The 16069-nt window shown below is 45.9% G+C and overlaps 1 protein-coding gene across 1 annotated transcript in view; it reads left to right on the top strand.

Moving 5' to 3' along the window:
- DDX49 (DEAD-box helicase 49) overlaps positions 1-16069 on the top strand; it is a 561187-nt gene that overhangs the window by 521957 nt on the left and 23161 nt on the right. Inside the window, exon 12 of the mRNA XM_069649167.1 lies at positions 3977-4048. Coding sequence (XP_069505268.1) covers positions 3977-4048 — 72 coding nt within the window. The remainder of the gene's footprint in view (positions 1-3976; positions 4049-16069) is intronic.

The following is a 16069-nucleotide window of genomic DNA, read 5'->3' as shown; positions in this document are numbered from 1 at the left end:
AGTGGGAGGGATGGGTGGGGGGGGCAAGGCAAGCCTGAGAGCGGATGAGGGAGAAGGGAGTTGTGTAGAGGAGAGTGAGGACTGGATGTCCTGGGTTTTAGTGATGAGGTGAGAGGCCAGTGAATTGCAGAGGGCCAGGGAAGGCGGAGGAGAAATGGAGACTGCAGTAGGATTGGCGAGTTCCAAGCAGATTTTGAAATGTTCAGCTGTGTTAGTGGCCCCAGAGTTGTGGGCTTGGATATAGGTCCTCATCTTCGAGCAGATGGCAAGTTGGTATTGCCTTTGGAGCAGGCGGTGAGCCAATTTGTCAGGGGATGTGCTCGAAGCCTGCCACTACAGCTCAGCTGCTCTGCACTTGCGTTTCAGAGAAACCAGGTGGAGTTAGACCAGGTGTTGCGTTTGGAGGCAGGCTTTGTGCGGATCCTCATGACAAGGGGCAAGGATGTCAAGAGTGTTGGAGATGAAGAGTTGAAGGTTAGTAAGTTGGGGTGGAATGAAGGTGGCAGCAAAAGCAACAACTCGAACTCGCTTCGTAGGTCGAATGACGTAGAAGGTGACTGGCAGTGCAGGCGGGGCTTTGGCGGCTGAACCCAGGAGGTCCAGGAGAGTATCAGACGAGGAGAGAGGAGTGGTGATCGGGTTGGAGATAGGGATGCCAGCAGAGATGAGCGCATCCAAGGTGCGTCTGGCTGAGTGCGTCGGACCTGAGGGAAAAATGGAGAGGGAAAGAGTGTCACAGAGGTTGCAGAAGAGTCCAGAGGCGGCATTAAGGGAGTCAAGGTGAATATTGAAATCTCAGAGGAGCAGAAGATTGGAGGTGGAGGCTAGGAGAGAAGAGGTGAGGTCAGGCCACTCTGAGAGGAAGAGGGAGCTTGCCAGGTGGACTGTACATGGTGGCCAAAGTCAGCGAGAGGATACAAGAGATACCAAGTCTGAAGACGAGGCATTCGAAGGAGGAGTAGGACTGAGTGGGTATGATAGTAGCAGGGACCCATTCAGGGAAGATCAGGGCCACTCCGCCCCCAGACTGTTAGGCTTGGGCTTGGAGAGGATTTTGTAGACCCCTGGGAGGAGAGTGTCAAACTTGTGACCGAGCTGGCCCCGTGAACCACATCTCGGTGAGAGCAAGGATGTCGAGGTCTAGATTTTCAAGGCGGTGGCAGATGTCAGAGAAGTGTTTGACGGCAGAGCGAGAGTTGAGGGTAGCTAAGTGGAGCAGGTTAGCACTTTTGAAGGTCTTCTGAGGAGGGGTGTACAGGAGTGTAGTACGCCTGTCGCGGGTGGCAGGAGAAGGTAGGAAGCTGATGAGTGACGGAAGATGGCTATCAAGAAGGGGGAGGTTTGGCTGACCATGACGATGCCATTTAGGTAGACATTAATGATGGTCCTAGAGGAAAGGAAGTATGCCAAGAGTACTTCCCTATGGGTGCCACCATTGATGGACGTGGAAGAGAAAGAGGAGAGCACCAAGACCATATGGGGAATCCAAAGGTCCGAAGCATGAACGACAGAGGATGCCGGTGACAGTCTGCCTGGAAGAAGCTTTGACATAGGTGTCAGCGATGGGCAGGTCTGGATTGGAGATCAGGAGATCCTTCTTCAACTTTTTCTTTACAGACTTAAAAGAGAGATAGGATAGGGGATAGAGTATAGTAGTTAGAGAAGATAGGGGAGATTGAAAGTGCCATGGAGGGAGGGTGCAGAGAGATGGAAGGGGGAGAGAGAGATGGAGAAACTGCATGATTTGCTCACCAGGCTGCCTATCGGCAAGACCGGCGCAGACGAATCAGGTGCAAGACGTCTCACAGGTCACCGAATGGGGTATTTCGCTGCTCCAACAGCAGAGAAGAATGGAAGGCGACTCGGGTGGGATGAATACTTCTCCAGGATTTGAGGAAAAAGCCTTATATCACCAGTCTAAGATTCCCCATTATGCAGTAGAATGCAAAAGTGCATGTGTAAAAAGTTTAAAACATGGTAGAAAAAGATCTGCTGTCTCCAGTCCATCCTGGGCAGATTGCATTTCAATCCATAAAGTTACAAACCTAAAAGTTATAAGGATACAAAATATCCTAACCACACATCTCTTTTATATGGTGATGTGGGCAACTTTAAGAATACTAGAAATTCACTAATGTAGACAGTCTCCCATTACTGATAGTCTTATGACCTAATCAGTTTCCCCATAAAAATGAGCACAAAGCAAGGAAAGTAAAGCAGAAGTCACTTAGCAGTCAAAACAAAGCAAAGAAAGGGAGTCCCATAGAAGTGTATGGTCTAAAGCCTCAAAAAGAAAATCTTTCGTAACGCAAAACAAGCAACTCTAAGCTTATTCACATGCCTTGGAGAATGAACATTAATTACCCAGTAATCCTCTTTCTGTAGCTTGAATCTGCTTAGCGTGTGCCTACCCAACCAAGAGAGCCAATGCTCAGTACAAAACACAGCTACATTCATGCAGTACATACAAAAACAATCTGTCTGAGGACGTAAATGCATGAATAATCAGAGACAACCATTACATTATATCCAGTGCAAATCGTGTGTGTGCGTGTGTATATTTTTGGAGCTTACATTCGCATGCAGCAGGTGAACAACTAGCAACAGTTAAATAAAGGTGTTAAAGTACTGCCTGTCCCACCTGTGAATCTGCTCTAGCCTAGATTTTAAAAACACAGTACTGGTGTGTGAAAATGTGCACTGAACTCCAAGTAGCTGCCTTTCAAATTTCTTTCAATGGAACATTGGCTATGAATGCAATGGTGGCTTCTGTGCTGTGTGTGAAGAGTGCCTTAGGTTTGAAAGGTAATGTTCTATTTCCGAGTGAATAACCTAGTTTAATACACTTGACAATCCATCTGGAGATAGTGGCTTTGGTTCCTGGACCTCCTTCTTTACCAGTGGTGAAAGGCACAAAGAATAGACTTGTTTTATGTAATTCTTTTGTCTTGTGTAAATAAGACATGACTGATCTTTGTACATCTAGTGTGTGTAGAGCCATTTGCCCTGTATTCTGTGGGTTAGGGGAGTTTGATTTGATTGGTTAATATGACATTTTTAGATATTTTGGAGAGAAACATAGGTGTGTGAGAAGCTGCTTAGGGATGTAACCGCTACAAGAAAAAGCACTTTGTAAGAGCGATCTCTGTGGCTATGACCCTCCCCAATACATCAGTCCACTTGGACAGCTTAATACTGAAAGCCCTACCCAAAGACCCGGGGAACCTAAAGGGTAATAAAACCCCCCTCCACTGTTCAGAGAGCCTGGAGCTCGTTCTAAACCAGGCCTTCAGTTTCAGTGAAGGAAAGAGTGCCTGTTTCCTTAAGGGAGAGCATTTTCCTCCACTAGACTCTGCAATTGTATGCTGTAACATTGTTAAAACTGCATCCAGGACAGCAGATGTGTCCGCTTACTGCGCAAAAGCAGCACTCGAGGAATCAGAGGGTCCAGCTGATACAATGTTGCAATCTCATATCTTTCCGACACTAATGGCTACCAAAAAGGTACTTTGGGCTCCCAATGCAGTAACATGGGTTGCACCCTTGGTGATGCTAAAACTAAGTCTAGCTGCCTCTAACCTACTCCGTAAAACATGTGTAGGGTGATAAACCACCCTAGTGCAAAAATTGAGATCATGAGAGCATGTGCCTTAGAGATGAGCCAATGCTGTATACCTTAAGGGAGGTATAAAGGGTCACAATGGCGGGGGAGGGGGGGGGAGCTTCAGGTGAAGTCCCTCTGGCAATCCATAAGAAATAGAGAGCCAAAAAAGACAATGGAAAAAAGCTAAATGTTGAAGAGCCCAAACAAGTGGCACTAGAATCCTCAAAATAGGAATTCTGACTTAAAACTTATATTTTAATGTATTGTCTTGATGCCTTTTAAGGTGACAAACCGCTGTAAAATAAGCCTATAGTTTGTATTTATAATATTTGGTATTAATAGGCAGTGAATATTTTTTTTTCTTTTCTCTAGAAATTAGAATCAACTGAATTTGATGAGAAGAAAGAGATCAACAAACGGAAACAAATGATTCTGGAAGGGAAGGTAAGCAATGCCAAAGTGCTTTTTGCTCGCATATCTTTCAGAACATAATAATTCCTTGTACTTCATGTCCATACTTAAAACAGACTGCTTTTCCACCACTGAGAAATACTATTTGCTTTCACATAGTACCCAAATTGTGATCTTCTGCACCCTCTTGAGGCCAACATATATCTCGTTTAAAAATGACATTTGCAGTTGGTAGGGCCAGGTTCAGTCTTTTGTCTCTTTGGATGATATAAGCAAAATTGGAAAGAAATCCGTGCGGCCTAATTTGGGTCCATTTGTAGGGGCTTGCGGACGTAGAGAAGTGGGCCAGCACCATCCTATCACATTAAACATTTGGCAGAGATGGGGCAAGGTGGAGGGTTGTACAATTGACAAAAGCAACTGATTTGGGAAAGGAATCTCAATAGTCTAAAGAAGTACTTTCATAACATCTCAGCTATGATACATCAGCACCTGAGAAGAACTAGCCAATCCACTTGAAAGGAACGCTGGCTTTATTCAGTGGTGTAAGCCCAGGCTCCAAGCTGGCCCCTCCCTCTGCCCACTGACTGGTTTACCCTGATTACTGATGATTTTCTTTTCTCTTTAATAAAACATACCTTACAATTCTATTTCCCCTCTCTCACCGCGCCAAGGTTCTGTTAGTCCATTTTCAGTCGTCATTAACATAACTAGTCAACCTATACCCTTTCGAATTCGAAAACAAAGACAGAATGTAAAATTCTGCACCTGCCGATATCCAGTGGTTGGTGCAGAATTTAACATTCTGTCTTTGTTTTCGAATTCGAAAGGGTATAGTTAAGGGGAGCATTTGTAACACTATCCTTAACCCATGATCCTTCATACATCGACTTCCTCTGTTTTTTTCGCTATTGGTTGGGTGCAATCTTGCAGGGTTGTATAAATGCTCAAGCGAAAGTGTAATATACTTAGATCTGTTCATATCTGAGCTGAATTTGAGAGACTGTTACTGGTTGACACCTAAAGCTTGATTCAAATATCCGTCTTCTCAACACCAACCACCATCTTCTCAACATTTTACACTTCAACGCCAAAAGGCAAACAGGAAAAGTGGGATGAGGGCAAAGTTGGATACATAAAGTTAGCCATCCAAGAATGCCTTAATGGCCCCTTTTTAAAAATATTGATGACTTCTTCAGCACCAATGGAGAATACTCCTTTTAGATGTTGTCCCTCCTGCAGGGGACCTCATAGAGGATAAGTGTCAAGCTTTCAAGCTAAAGACACTTCAGACCAACCACAGTCAATAAGCGGCAAAGGTGTCATCAATGTTAGCGTGAGACAAGGGAATTTTTGAGAACCCTAAGAGGCACTAAGCGAGTAGACAAACAGCCCCAGCTCTGCAGGGGCAAGAAAACGCACCGAGGGCACTTTCCGTGGCGTCCAAGAGGCTGCTCTCCAAAATATTAAGTCCCACGCCAAGCATGGAAAGACCTATAATACAGGGACCTCAACGCAGCGAGCAGCTCTGAAAGGCCGGCTCATAAAGATGGCACTATGACCTCAAAATATGTACCTGAAAATGACACTGATGGACAAAGCAATACTTAAAAACATGGAGTGCATCCTGAGGCGCAAATAAATCCCTAGTCGAAGTAAACACCACGACCGGCCAATTCGTCACAATCACAAGTCAACTCACACATTAGACATACTGGGACAGGCAAGAATTCACACAGTGCAAAGGTACCTTCTACAGAGGCTGTATAAGCACCACAAGTTATAATACCGAGAAGCAAAAGTAAAACAAGGGTAGCTTCAACTCCCAAACCCAGAGAAAATAGGATGTTTCTCAACATCATTGACACAGCGGTTTGCTCTGCTAACGGTTTCTGGCACATATTTCACCAGCTTTTCAGAGGAAGAAGCCTTTAGAAAGTTCCATTCAACATCTCAACACTCCAATCACTAGACATTACCTCCCTGATACTATGGAGAATATTATTACTTTCTTGTATGAAAGAAAACTGTCAACTTATTAAAAGGAAGGAAGCTATGTCATTGAGTATGAGCTTCAGCCGAAATATTCTGAAGCAAATATATATATCATTCATTCATCCAACTGACTTGCAAAAGGACTGTAAGGAAGAAAAGGCAGGAACCTCAAGAAGAGCAAGGGGCAGATTCCATACATGATATTCTAGACTGCCTGGAAGACTGTGAACGTCCAGTCCTTAATTCACCCACCCACTGATTGTGATCTTGGGAAATACCTTGCCTAGCTGAAACAGGTAGAAGAGGAAGAAACAGATTCTATGGAGAACACTTTAGAGCAACCACAGCGTGTTGCTCAATACCACCCCACTTTAAAAGTGGCCTAAAAACAAATCACATGAACACTAGAGAGACCTGCTAGTAGCAGGTCGGCTTATTTTGGAATAGAAACGAAGTATTGTCCCTACCCAGAAGATCCAAAATATGTCACAGCAAAGTAATCTCCGATTCCTAAGCTGTTACTACAGCAAGGAATAGACGTGGGGCCTCAGCATTAACGTCCAAAACACCACCATAGAAGGAAAGCAAAAAATATATTGATGGGAGATGGCAACTTCTGTGGCTTATAGCCTACTTACTGCAAATTCAAGAGTTCTGCTGGCCTGTTGGAACCAACTGGAAATGGTAGTTGAGGGCATGCCTCAAGCAATTCGGGCACAATTCCAGGCTGTTGTCAGAGAGGTGCAGAAGTCTGCATTGTGCATGTAGCGGAGAAATCGGGCAGACAAATGGAAAAACGCAGCAGTTGTAAAACACCATGTTTGGCTGCGTTGCAACGGGATCAAGCCAAAAACAGCCCTAATTTAATAAATATCTTTGAGATTGGGGCCTTTTCAGGAAGCAAGTAGATGAAACACTGGGATGGACTAAAATGGGATGTGCTGAGATCCTTAAGCCAACTGACCAGTCAACCTTATGCCAGATGGGGGTTCTCCAGCCCACGCAGACCTTTCAGAGGGCAAATTCACCAGCCTATCAGCCCGCCAGTCAGGGCGTTCAATTAACCCACAGCACGTGGGAGCAATCCTAACCACATAACCAATACCAGCAGTCTCAATTCAGGGCTCAGCCGCAAGGTTGAGACCGCAGAAGAGAGGACACCTTGAAGGGGTGCTCCTCCGAAACAATGACCTCCCATTCCAAATGGCCTGCCATGTAACCCCAGCAGGGGTAACATTATCATCATTCACCCACACATGGGAGATAATCACTCAGACAAATTGGTGCTAGCATGGTTATTACATGGAGCTCATCGCCAAATCACAAACAACCCTACAAAAAACCCACATACTACCCAAAGATCACACTGTGCTGCTCAACCAGGAAGTAGGCAACAAAATTCAACCATGTATTCACTCAACATAGATCTCTTTGGACCAGAAAGTAACATACTCGCTCAAAACACTTCATGGTTCCAAAGAAAGATCCAACCATAAGACAAGCCATTGAATTTCTCAAGCCACAAAAATTCAGAATGATGATTCTTTAAGATGTGGTGCCGTTTTTAAAACCGGAGAGACTGCTTGAACACCCAAGAAATGAAAGATTCCACTTTCATGCTTCCCTTTCCAGCACACCGTGACACCTTCCATTCAAGGTTGGCAACCAACACTTTGAGTTCAAGGTGCTTCATTTTGGGATAGCATCAGCATTCACAAAGGTGCTAGCAGTAGTGGCAGTCCATCTTTGCAGACTGGGTTCAAGTGCACCAGTAGTCGCACAACTGGCTCATAACCAGGAGCTGCGCCAAACAGTGTCATCACAACACACAAACTACTATAGGCATGTTACGTCTACTGGGCTTCCAAATAAATATTGAAAAGTCAAATCTTCTACCCAATCAAGCCAAAATATTCGCAGTTGCACACCAAAACACAGAATTAGCAATCGCCTACACAGACAAACAAGTGCAAGTTTGTTGTTGTCAGCCACAATAGTCCGTCACTGTATGAACAACCATGAGAGCCCTCAGCCGTGTTGGCATAATGTTTCTCCCTCATGCCCTGTGAATGTCTACAAATTCATCCTTTGCAAGAGTGTCTCTCAATCCAATAGTCCCAGGCAACTGTGGCGATCTAGTAATAATTTCATAAAATGTTGTGCAGTCTCTGCAGTGGTGGACACCAACAAACAAGTTAACGGAACATCCATGTGTGAATCCGCCAGTGGAAGTGACCATTACAACACACACATCTCTGATAGGGTGGGGAGCTCACTGTCAGTCTCTATCTCTTGAAGGAAAATGGTTGCCATATCAAGCAATCCTCCATATCAATATACTAGAACTGTGACTACTGAGCATCCAAATGGATCACAACCCTTTATTGATCCCGATTGACAATACTATAGACATTTTTCATAGCAACAAACAGGGTGAAACTCACTCTGCAATTTGTAACTGCTTGCGCAACAAATATGGCATTGGTGCATCTGTAAAATGTTGTTCCTGCAGGTGCAACACATACCAGGGATTCAAAGATACCTGGCAGACAGCCTAAGCAGGTCGCTCACACTAGAACACAAATTGGAGATAAACTCAAACACATTAACACAGATTTTCTGCAGGTAGTGATTTACACACATCGACTTATTCTCAACAAGTACCAGTACCAAGTCTTTACATCCGGGTATTGACAACCAGGGTCGGTAGGCAGCGGTGTGTGGATGAACTGTTTGGAGACATTTGCATACGTGGTGCTCCCCACACTCCTTTCCAACACAAGGTAATTCACAAGTAACTGCAGGAGATACTAACTTGTATTCTAAGCGCACCCATGTGGGCATGCCAATTATGGTGTCCTTACTCCACATGGCAGTAGACTCACCAATCAAACTGCTCCAAATTTAGGATGTGTTAACCCTGTGTAATCGCCAAATAACGCACCGCAATCCACAAACTATGAACTTTACTGCCTGGGTCCTGAGGTCCTAACATTTGGAAATGGAAATCTTGCTCAGCATTGTACCACGTCATTTGGTGCAAAACTAAGCACATCAACTACATTGACTGCACACCCACAGACATTGTTACCCATTTGCTTTGCTTGACTTAACTTGTCTCCAGCTTAGTTTTTAACTCGATGAAGGTCCACCTTGTAGCTCTCGCAGCATAATATTAATTGATCACTGAACTAATCCTATAAAAGGTTGCTTTTCTGGTGGCCATCATGTCTACATCCTGCATAAGTGCAACCAGTTAGTAGTTTCTTTTGACGCAGACATAGCGGGCAACCCAGTTACCAAATCTATTGCATGATGTATTGTGCATTGTATACAAGAATGCTACGAACAAACCCTTAACTTTTGTTCCAAAGGGACACTTCGAAGACGTACATGAGCCACATTAGCATTCATTGCAATTATTCCACTGGCCTTCATAGGCAAAGCGACTGGCGTTCAGTGTATATGGTTACAATCGATTATTGTGTAGACGCACAAACTAATGGGGTAGGCTATTAAAACATCTGTTTACCACTGTTCCTTCGTCTCATCCTCTACCTTCTTTAGGTAGCATTAGTCTATCCAAAGCATGCAACATCTAAACATATTAACAAGCCTCAGAAAGTAGACATTACTTACCCATTAATTCACATGTGCGTCTATTCAGAAAGTAAACAATTTGAGGCTGTCTACCTGCAGGTCATTATGGGTAGACGCATATAGGATAGGGATATGAGGTAATACTGTAAGAGAAACTCCTAGTTGAAAGCCTATGCAAAGCATATGACTATAAACCGATATAAGCCGCAAAAAGACAATCAATTGGAGTGTAACATCTGCCATTCCATACATATATGTATGTGTGTATCAGATCATCAACAGTGGAGTTAGAGACTATACCTGGGAGCAAACAACACCTTAAAATGTATCGTATCGAAGCTCTGAATCTGAAAGAAACTTATTAGAATCTTGTTGTTGTCATGCTTAAATTAAGGATTGGAGATTGTGAGCTTTCATAATTGAATCCTTTGGTGCAGGCGTTCTGCAAGCGGGTTGGCACTACTAGTTGTCCTTTTGTGTACTGGATGTGCATATCTGCATATTTATATATTTCTGAGGCTTGTGGATTTGCTTAGATCACATGCTCTACATAGTCCGATATCTAGTGATAGCTGCAGAGTATTACAAGATTTGTTTTAGAAAGTTGTAAACGGACGTCGACACGGCGTGTTAGCAATACTATCCCTTTTGTGACGTGTACTGTACCCATGGTCCTTCACACGTCAATGTCCCTCAGATTGTTTCTTTCCGCCATCGTGGTCGATCGTAAGTTGGAGTTCCTTTACAGGCTGATGCCTATGACTAGTTAAGTCTCTTTCTTTCTTTACTGTCCGCTTTTGCGGCAGCGTCATCCAACTGCTCGACAGCCCTCGACGGACAACTCCATCGTCTCTGACTTCATTGAATCGATCACCAGACGCGGCCTTCACGGGCCTCTGCCCTTACAATAGGGAGAGAGGGGGGAGGTTTTTCATACAGACTCCTTTTAAAGAATGCATATTCTGCCACTCATTTTCCCTTTCTCAAGCCTAACTGCCCTTTCCATTTATGATGAAAAAAACGCCTTTTAAATTTTGCCCCAACCTGCCATAGAAAATTCCTGTGGAAGGACACACACTGAGTGTGCCGTTACTGTGTCCCTAGGGATCACCCTGAAAAGCTTTGCAAGTCTTTCAAACTTTTCCACCCGAAAACTGTCAAAGACTGCCAGACCAAGCGCTGGGCCGTCCACGCAATGCAGGGGAAGCATCCATCGACATGACTGAGGATTCCAGCGAGGGCAGTATCGGTGTCTTTAGTGACGCCAAAGGCGAACGGGGTTCCTCTGAACCCCATGTGCGTGCCCCCTACTCCAATAATCAGGCCTGCGATGGAGCCACAGCACACCCACATCCAAGCACATAGCCCACGGCCGACATTCGATGAAATCGTTGAGCATCGATGCTCACGCGGCGTGTGCAGAAAAAGCCTCTAGAGCTTTCCTGTCCTCTGGGCCATTGCTTATGCCTCTTGACAGGCTTCCGAAACCTGCCCCCAAAGTCGGTTCGGACACCACGCACAAAAAGGCCCTTCTTTCGCGCACTGAAAAACAGGCACTGAAAGGCGCATCAGTTTCCCCTAAGCATACACCGAAAATGCAAGAGCTAATTAAAAAACACGTCCCAGCTACCTTTTTAAAGACAGTCACTGGAAAAATCAATCCTCAATGCCTTTGTCTTGACTTAGCTTGCAGATTATGGTTTCCTCCTCTCCTGTAGGCATACTGTTAGGCAAGATTGTGTGCAGTTTCCTTTGGAAGACTACAGCAACCTTGACCTCCTGGCAATAGGAACCAGTATAAGTCTGTACTACACAGGTTGGTAGTGTGGCTGAGCAGCCAGGCTTATCTCAAGAGTGGGGACAATGTAAGCAGTAGGGTTGTAACACAGAGTTTCACAGTGACAGTTATTCAAATAAACACTTACTCAAGGTTTCTTGATTAAACAATTATTAATTTATTTAAGTCATTTATATAAGCCTTAAGAAGGGAGCAAGATATGTGACAATTCTAATACTCTCTGTTTCTCTAAATCGGATGATACCCATTGGGGATGGCACACAGACACTTCCTACACCCTCAGGTGACTTAAATAGCTAGGACACTGTGGACATTGATTTATCACTGGTACATTTACAGCAATACTGAGTTTGGGTGCATATGGTTAGATGGGGGAATAAAACAAAGGGTAACAACTAATTCATAAACTGGTCAGTACCCTCCAATACAAGGTAAGTTAACCCTTTGTTGGGAGAAAGGTAAAAGCACAAACTCAGAGGTAGAAGAGTCTCTCAGGGAGCCAGGACAGTCAATGTTAGTTGAACAAAGTCTAGGGGAGCTAAAGATCTTCTTTGCAGGTAGGTAGGCCTTGCACAATGTTTTTAGAAAAGTGTGTAGAAATAAGATTCACTTGAAGGGCCACAATCTGGGAGGCTTGTGAGGGGCAAAGATGCAAGCAACTCTGCAAGTTTTACCAAGACAAGTCCCAACTGAGAACAAGTAAGGCTACACCACAATAGGTAGGTTCCCTCAGACTTTACAGTACCTTTGGTTAGAATAAATGGTTCCAGCTGGCTTCTGTTTTTGTGTGGCTCTGCAGATCCTGTTGTTCCTGTGCCTCAGTCGTGGGGACAAGAAGGAGAACTTCTGGGGACTCCTGCAACACAATGGGAAGGTCAGCGGCAGCAATGGGTAAACTTCAGTTGAGCAGCACTTTGGTGTTTCAGCTCCTCGCGTCTGACAGCAAATAGCAACACTGCGGTCCAGTCTTTCCTCGCATCTGGGGTCCAGCACTCTGTTGAGGTGGCTCAGGGTTGGTCAGTCCTGCTTCAGGGAAGTCTGGAGGATCTTCCTGGCGCTCGGGTCTGACTTAAAAGCGATCCACTCAATTTGGTGGTCCTCTCTAGCAGCCGCCGCTTTGGTAGTACAGCCAGCTCTGAGAGGATATGCAAACGAGTTCACTTTGGAGTTCATTGGTCCCACCAACTGAAGAGGAGAAGTATGTTAGGGAGAATTCTCTGTAAAGGCTAATTTCCCAAACCTAGTGAGTCCCCCAGCAGCTTTGCTGGATTTTTGGGGTTTATTTTATTCTCCTGCTAAGAGTGAGACTCTTTTTCTCCCACTCTTAGACATGATTTGAGGTGTTCCTTTGACTGTGTATGTGTTTTATGGGCTATGGGGTCCTTTACCCCATAGGGCTTCATGTGTTTTTGGTATGTGGGTTACACAGCACCCTCCGTGCCGTAACCCAGGGGTGTCGTAGCGACCCCCAAACATAGACTCCATACCCTGGGACTGACTACTGTCTCCCAGGGCATGTAAAGTCACCATTGGCTTTACTAGTCTTAAATTGTGAACAGAACCAGTACAAACCATCATATTGTGGACTTACTGATCGGGGCAATTCGATTGCCCCGGGGTCTGTTGTTCGAGGGGGCACTGTCCAGTCCCCCCCGACCGAGTTTTGGCTGGTGGCAATGGATACTACTTTTTATATTCGACCACAAATATATTCCTATGGGATTTTCCCATTGTTCGAGGCTACCACTTTTTAATATAGCCTCGAACATACTGCCGGTTTATTACATTAATATAAATTCACCGGTTGGTATTTTTTGCCGAAACTTGGTTCCAAAATGGCGTTTGTGTTCGGTTCTGTGACTCCAACCCAAGTCAAGCCCTTTGTTCCACTTTTTGGCGGGCTTCTCCACAGAAGCCTCCAAAAGTGGTGCCACTCTGGGTACCACAGGAGGTGGGGGAGGGGGTTTAGGCACCCTGGACTGAGTTGCCTTGGTGTGATTGGTGTGTGATCTGGTGTGATTGGCCCAGTGGTGAGCCGCCCGGCTCACCACTTAGCATCTTTGAGTGACAGCTAGGACTGATGAATGGGGGTTTTCTGCATAAAAGCAGGGCTTTGGGGACTGGAACTTCAGAAGTCACCAAAGGACCTAAAGAATCCAAGGAGGGAGAAGCCGAGCCGACCTGCAACGACGACACCACCGTTGGAGCCCTGCTGAACCGACTCACCACTTTTCCCGACGACAGAGGAGATCTCCAGTCCAGAGAGTCTTCTTCCTTTGACTGGTGGGGATAACCAATTTGCCCGTCTTTTCGCCTTCCTGGACCAGGTTGTTGCTGCTTTGCTTGTGCCAAGCACCCCGGCAACCGGAATACCACGGTTTACCACTACCGCGAAGTAAAGGGTAGTACCTTGTAACCGGAAAAACTCCGCGGCTGGTTTCTTCCCTAGCAGTGCAACGACCTTCATCTTTCCTCCACGTCGAGACCTCCTCTTCCTCTGGATGAAACACCGACTTGCACCCACTGCCAGGAACAACTGCCCCCGCTGGAGTGTTCTTCCCATTTCAGGTACTGTGTCCCGCCTGGCTTCCCTTGCGGCCGATCGTTCTGGGTGACAGTAAATCCTCGACTTTCTAACCTGGGTTAGCCTGGGGCCTGTTAACTAACTTTTCCTGACTTGATCTCAATCTTTTATGAACTATCTACAAAAACTCTTTGGGCATAACCCCACTGTGTGATCCTGGACACATTTCGCTTGCTCTCTCGAAGAGTGGGCCTGGCATTTGAACTTCCTTGCTCTCCAGTAGACTTTGCCTAACCTGCCTCACTGTGGTTCTTTGAAAAGTTTTGAAATTGTGTGCTTTCATAACTCTGCCTTTTCCCTCCCTTTTTCTATAACTAATCAGAGTGCCATCTTAGGTTAAGCGCTCACCTCTGTCTGAAAATAAGTGGTGTTTCTCACTAAGACTTGTCTAATAAGTAATTAGGGTTGTATATATATATATGTATCTCTGTACCTATTGTGTATACTCTATATACTGCCTAACTCATCTTGAGAGAAGTCTGACTGCTCAGCCACAGCTACCAGGTAAATCTGGGTGGTACAGACTGCTACCAATTGGGTTTACTGCCAACCACCTGTAGTCCTAAATCTTTTGCAGTGGTCCCTAAGGGAACTGCACAGGTTTCTGCCTAACAAAGTCGTCCTTGCATGGCTTCTCTAGTCGAAACGAATTCGGAGCTTCAGCACAGCAGCAGGGCTTCACCAGGCAGACCAACGTTCCAGGTGTTGCAGCAGGCGTCTCTTCCAAGTTCTTCTTCGGATTCCTTCGTCCAGTGGTCGACTCTGCCTTCCAAGCCAAAACACCTCACCTTTTTTATGCAGGTTTCTCCCATTCATTCTAGCCTAGCTGTCAATCAAATAGCAGGGTGTCTGTCCTTGCCAGCCGCCAATCGCCTTTGGATGCATTCCTGTAACCAAGGGGATTAAGCACAGGGTGTTTTGGGCACCTCCCTCACTTCCTCCCCCTGCCAGACATATTGGAGTCAGAGGCGGGTTTCACTCGTGAATCCCGCCAAAGACAAGACAAATAAAGGGACCAAACCTGGTTTGGCACGCAGAGTAAATGTCAAGAAGGACCTTTCCAGCAAGAAATGGCAAAAAAAGATGACCGGGGCCATTTTTACAAAATGGCCACCCATGGGTGTTTTACTGCAGCTGCGAACGCAGTCCGCGGTAAAAACACACAATGGTAGTAAAAAGTAAACCACTGCCACCAGCCATTAATTGTAGAAAGGGTAACATAAAATTGTTACATGAGAAACTAGACAAAGGGGATACTCAGTAACCCCTCCAGCACCCTATGGTAAGATAGTGTGCTGGGTCTAGAAAGTTACAAAATGTACGTAAAATCAATTTCAATTCACTGCTCTTGGTAACAGTAATTTCACCAAGAGACAGTATTTAAACATTTGGGAAATCTAAGAGACTTCCCTGTGTCACTGCACTGACGGTGCTGTGTGTCACAATGTAAAGATGATGTCTATGGAGTTTGTCAGACTCCAAAGTCAAAAGAAACACTGAGTCCAAATCGCAGAAAAATACATGAGTGGGGAAAAAGATTCTCACTCTCTCCAGGTTAGAAATTAAAAGTCCTAAAGTCCAGCAAAAGAGCTGGAGGGTACCAGGGGGTGCGCAGGCAATGGCTGCCTGATTCGCGTGCTCCTCCAACAGCCGGGTCGCAAGAGGGATTGAGCCAGCTCCCCCCTGCGGCAAGAGAGGAAGCTGGAGTGCGGGGGAACCCCCGGGGCCCCCACCGACCGAAACAGCGGAGTCAGAGGACCCCGGGAGAGCGGAGAACAGGCGCTGTGGACTTGATAGCGGGAGCGCCGCAGTGGACCCGGGCGGCCGCGAACCCGGAAGATAAAATCGCGGCCTGCCGACACAGGAGTTGGAGACGGACGGGCTTGTCCTCCTGCACAGCAGCGGGCCGTCCCCCACTGAGGTGGCGCTCGGAATGGGAATCCTGAGAACCCGCCTAGGGGTGTGGGCCGCCTGCACCCCCCGGGCGAAGACGGCGCAGGCCGCGTGTGACGCGCGCCTGAACGGAAAAAGAGAGCACCGGCCCTGATAGGCCTCCGGAGAGGCGTGGGAGCCGGCA

The sequence above is a fragment of the Ambystoma mexicanum genome, chromosome 1p (assembly GCF_040938575.1).
Source record: "Ambystoma mexicanum isolate Mex_15411 chromosome 1p, UKY_AmexF1_1, whole genome shotgun sequence".
In the NCBI taxonomy this organism is placed as follows: domain Eukaryota; kingdom Metazoa; phylum Chordata; class Amphibia; order Caudata; family Ambystomatidae; genus Ambystoma; species Ambystoma mexicanum.
The sequence above is the reverse complement of the archived record's forward strand: the minus strand, read 5'-3'. Positions and strand labels throughout refer to the sequence as shown.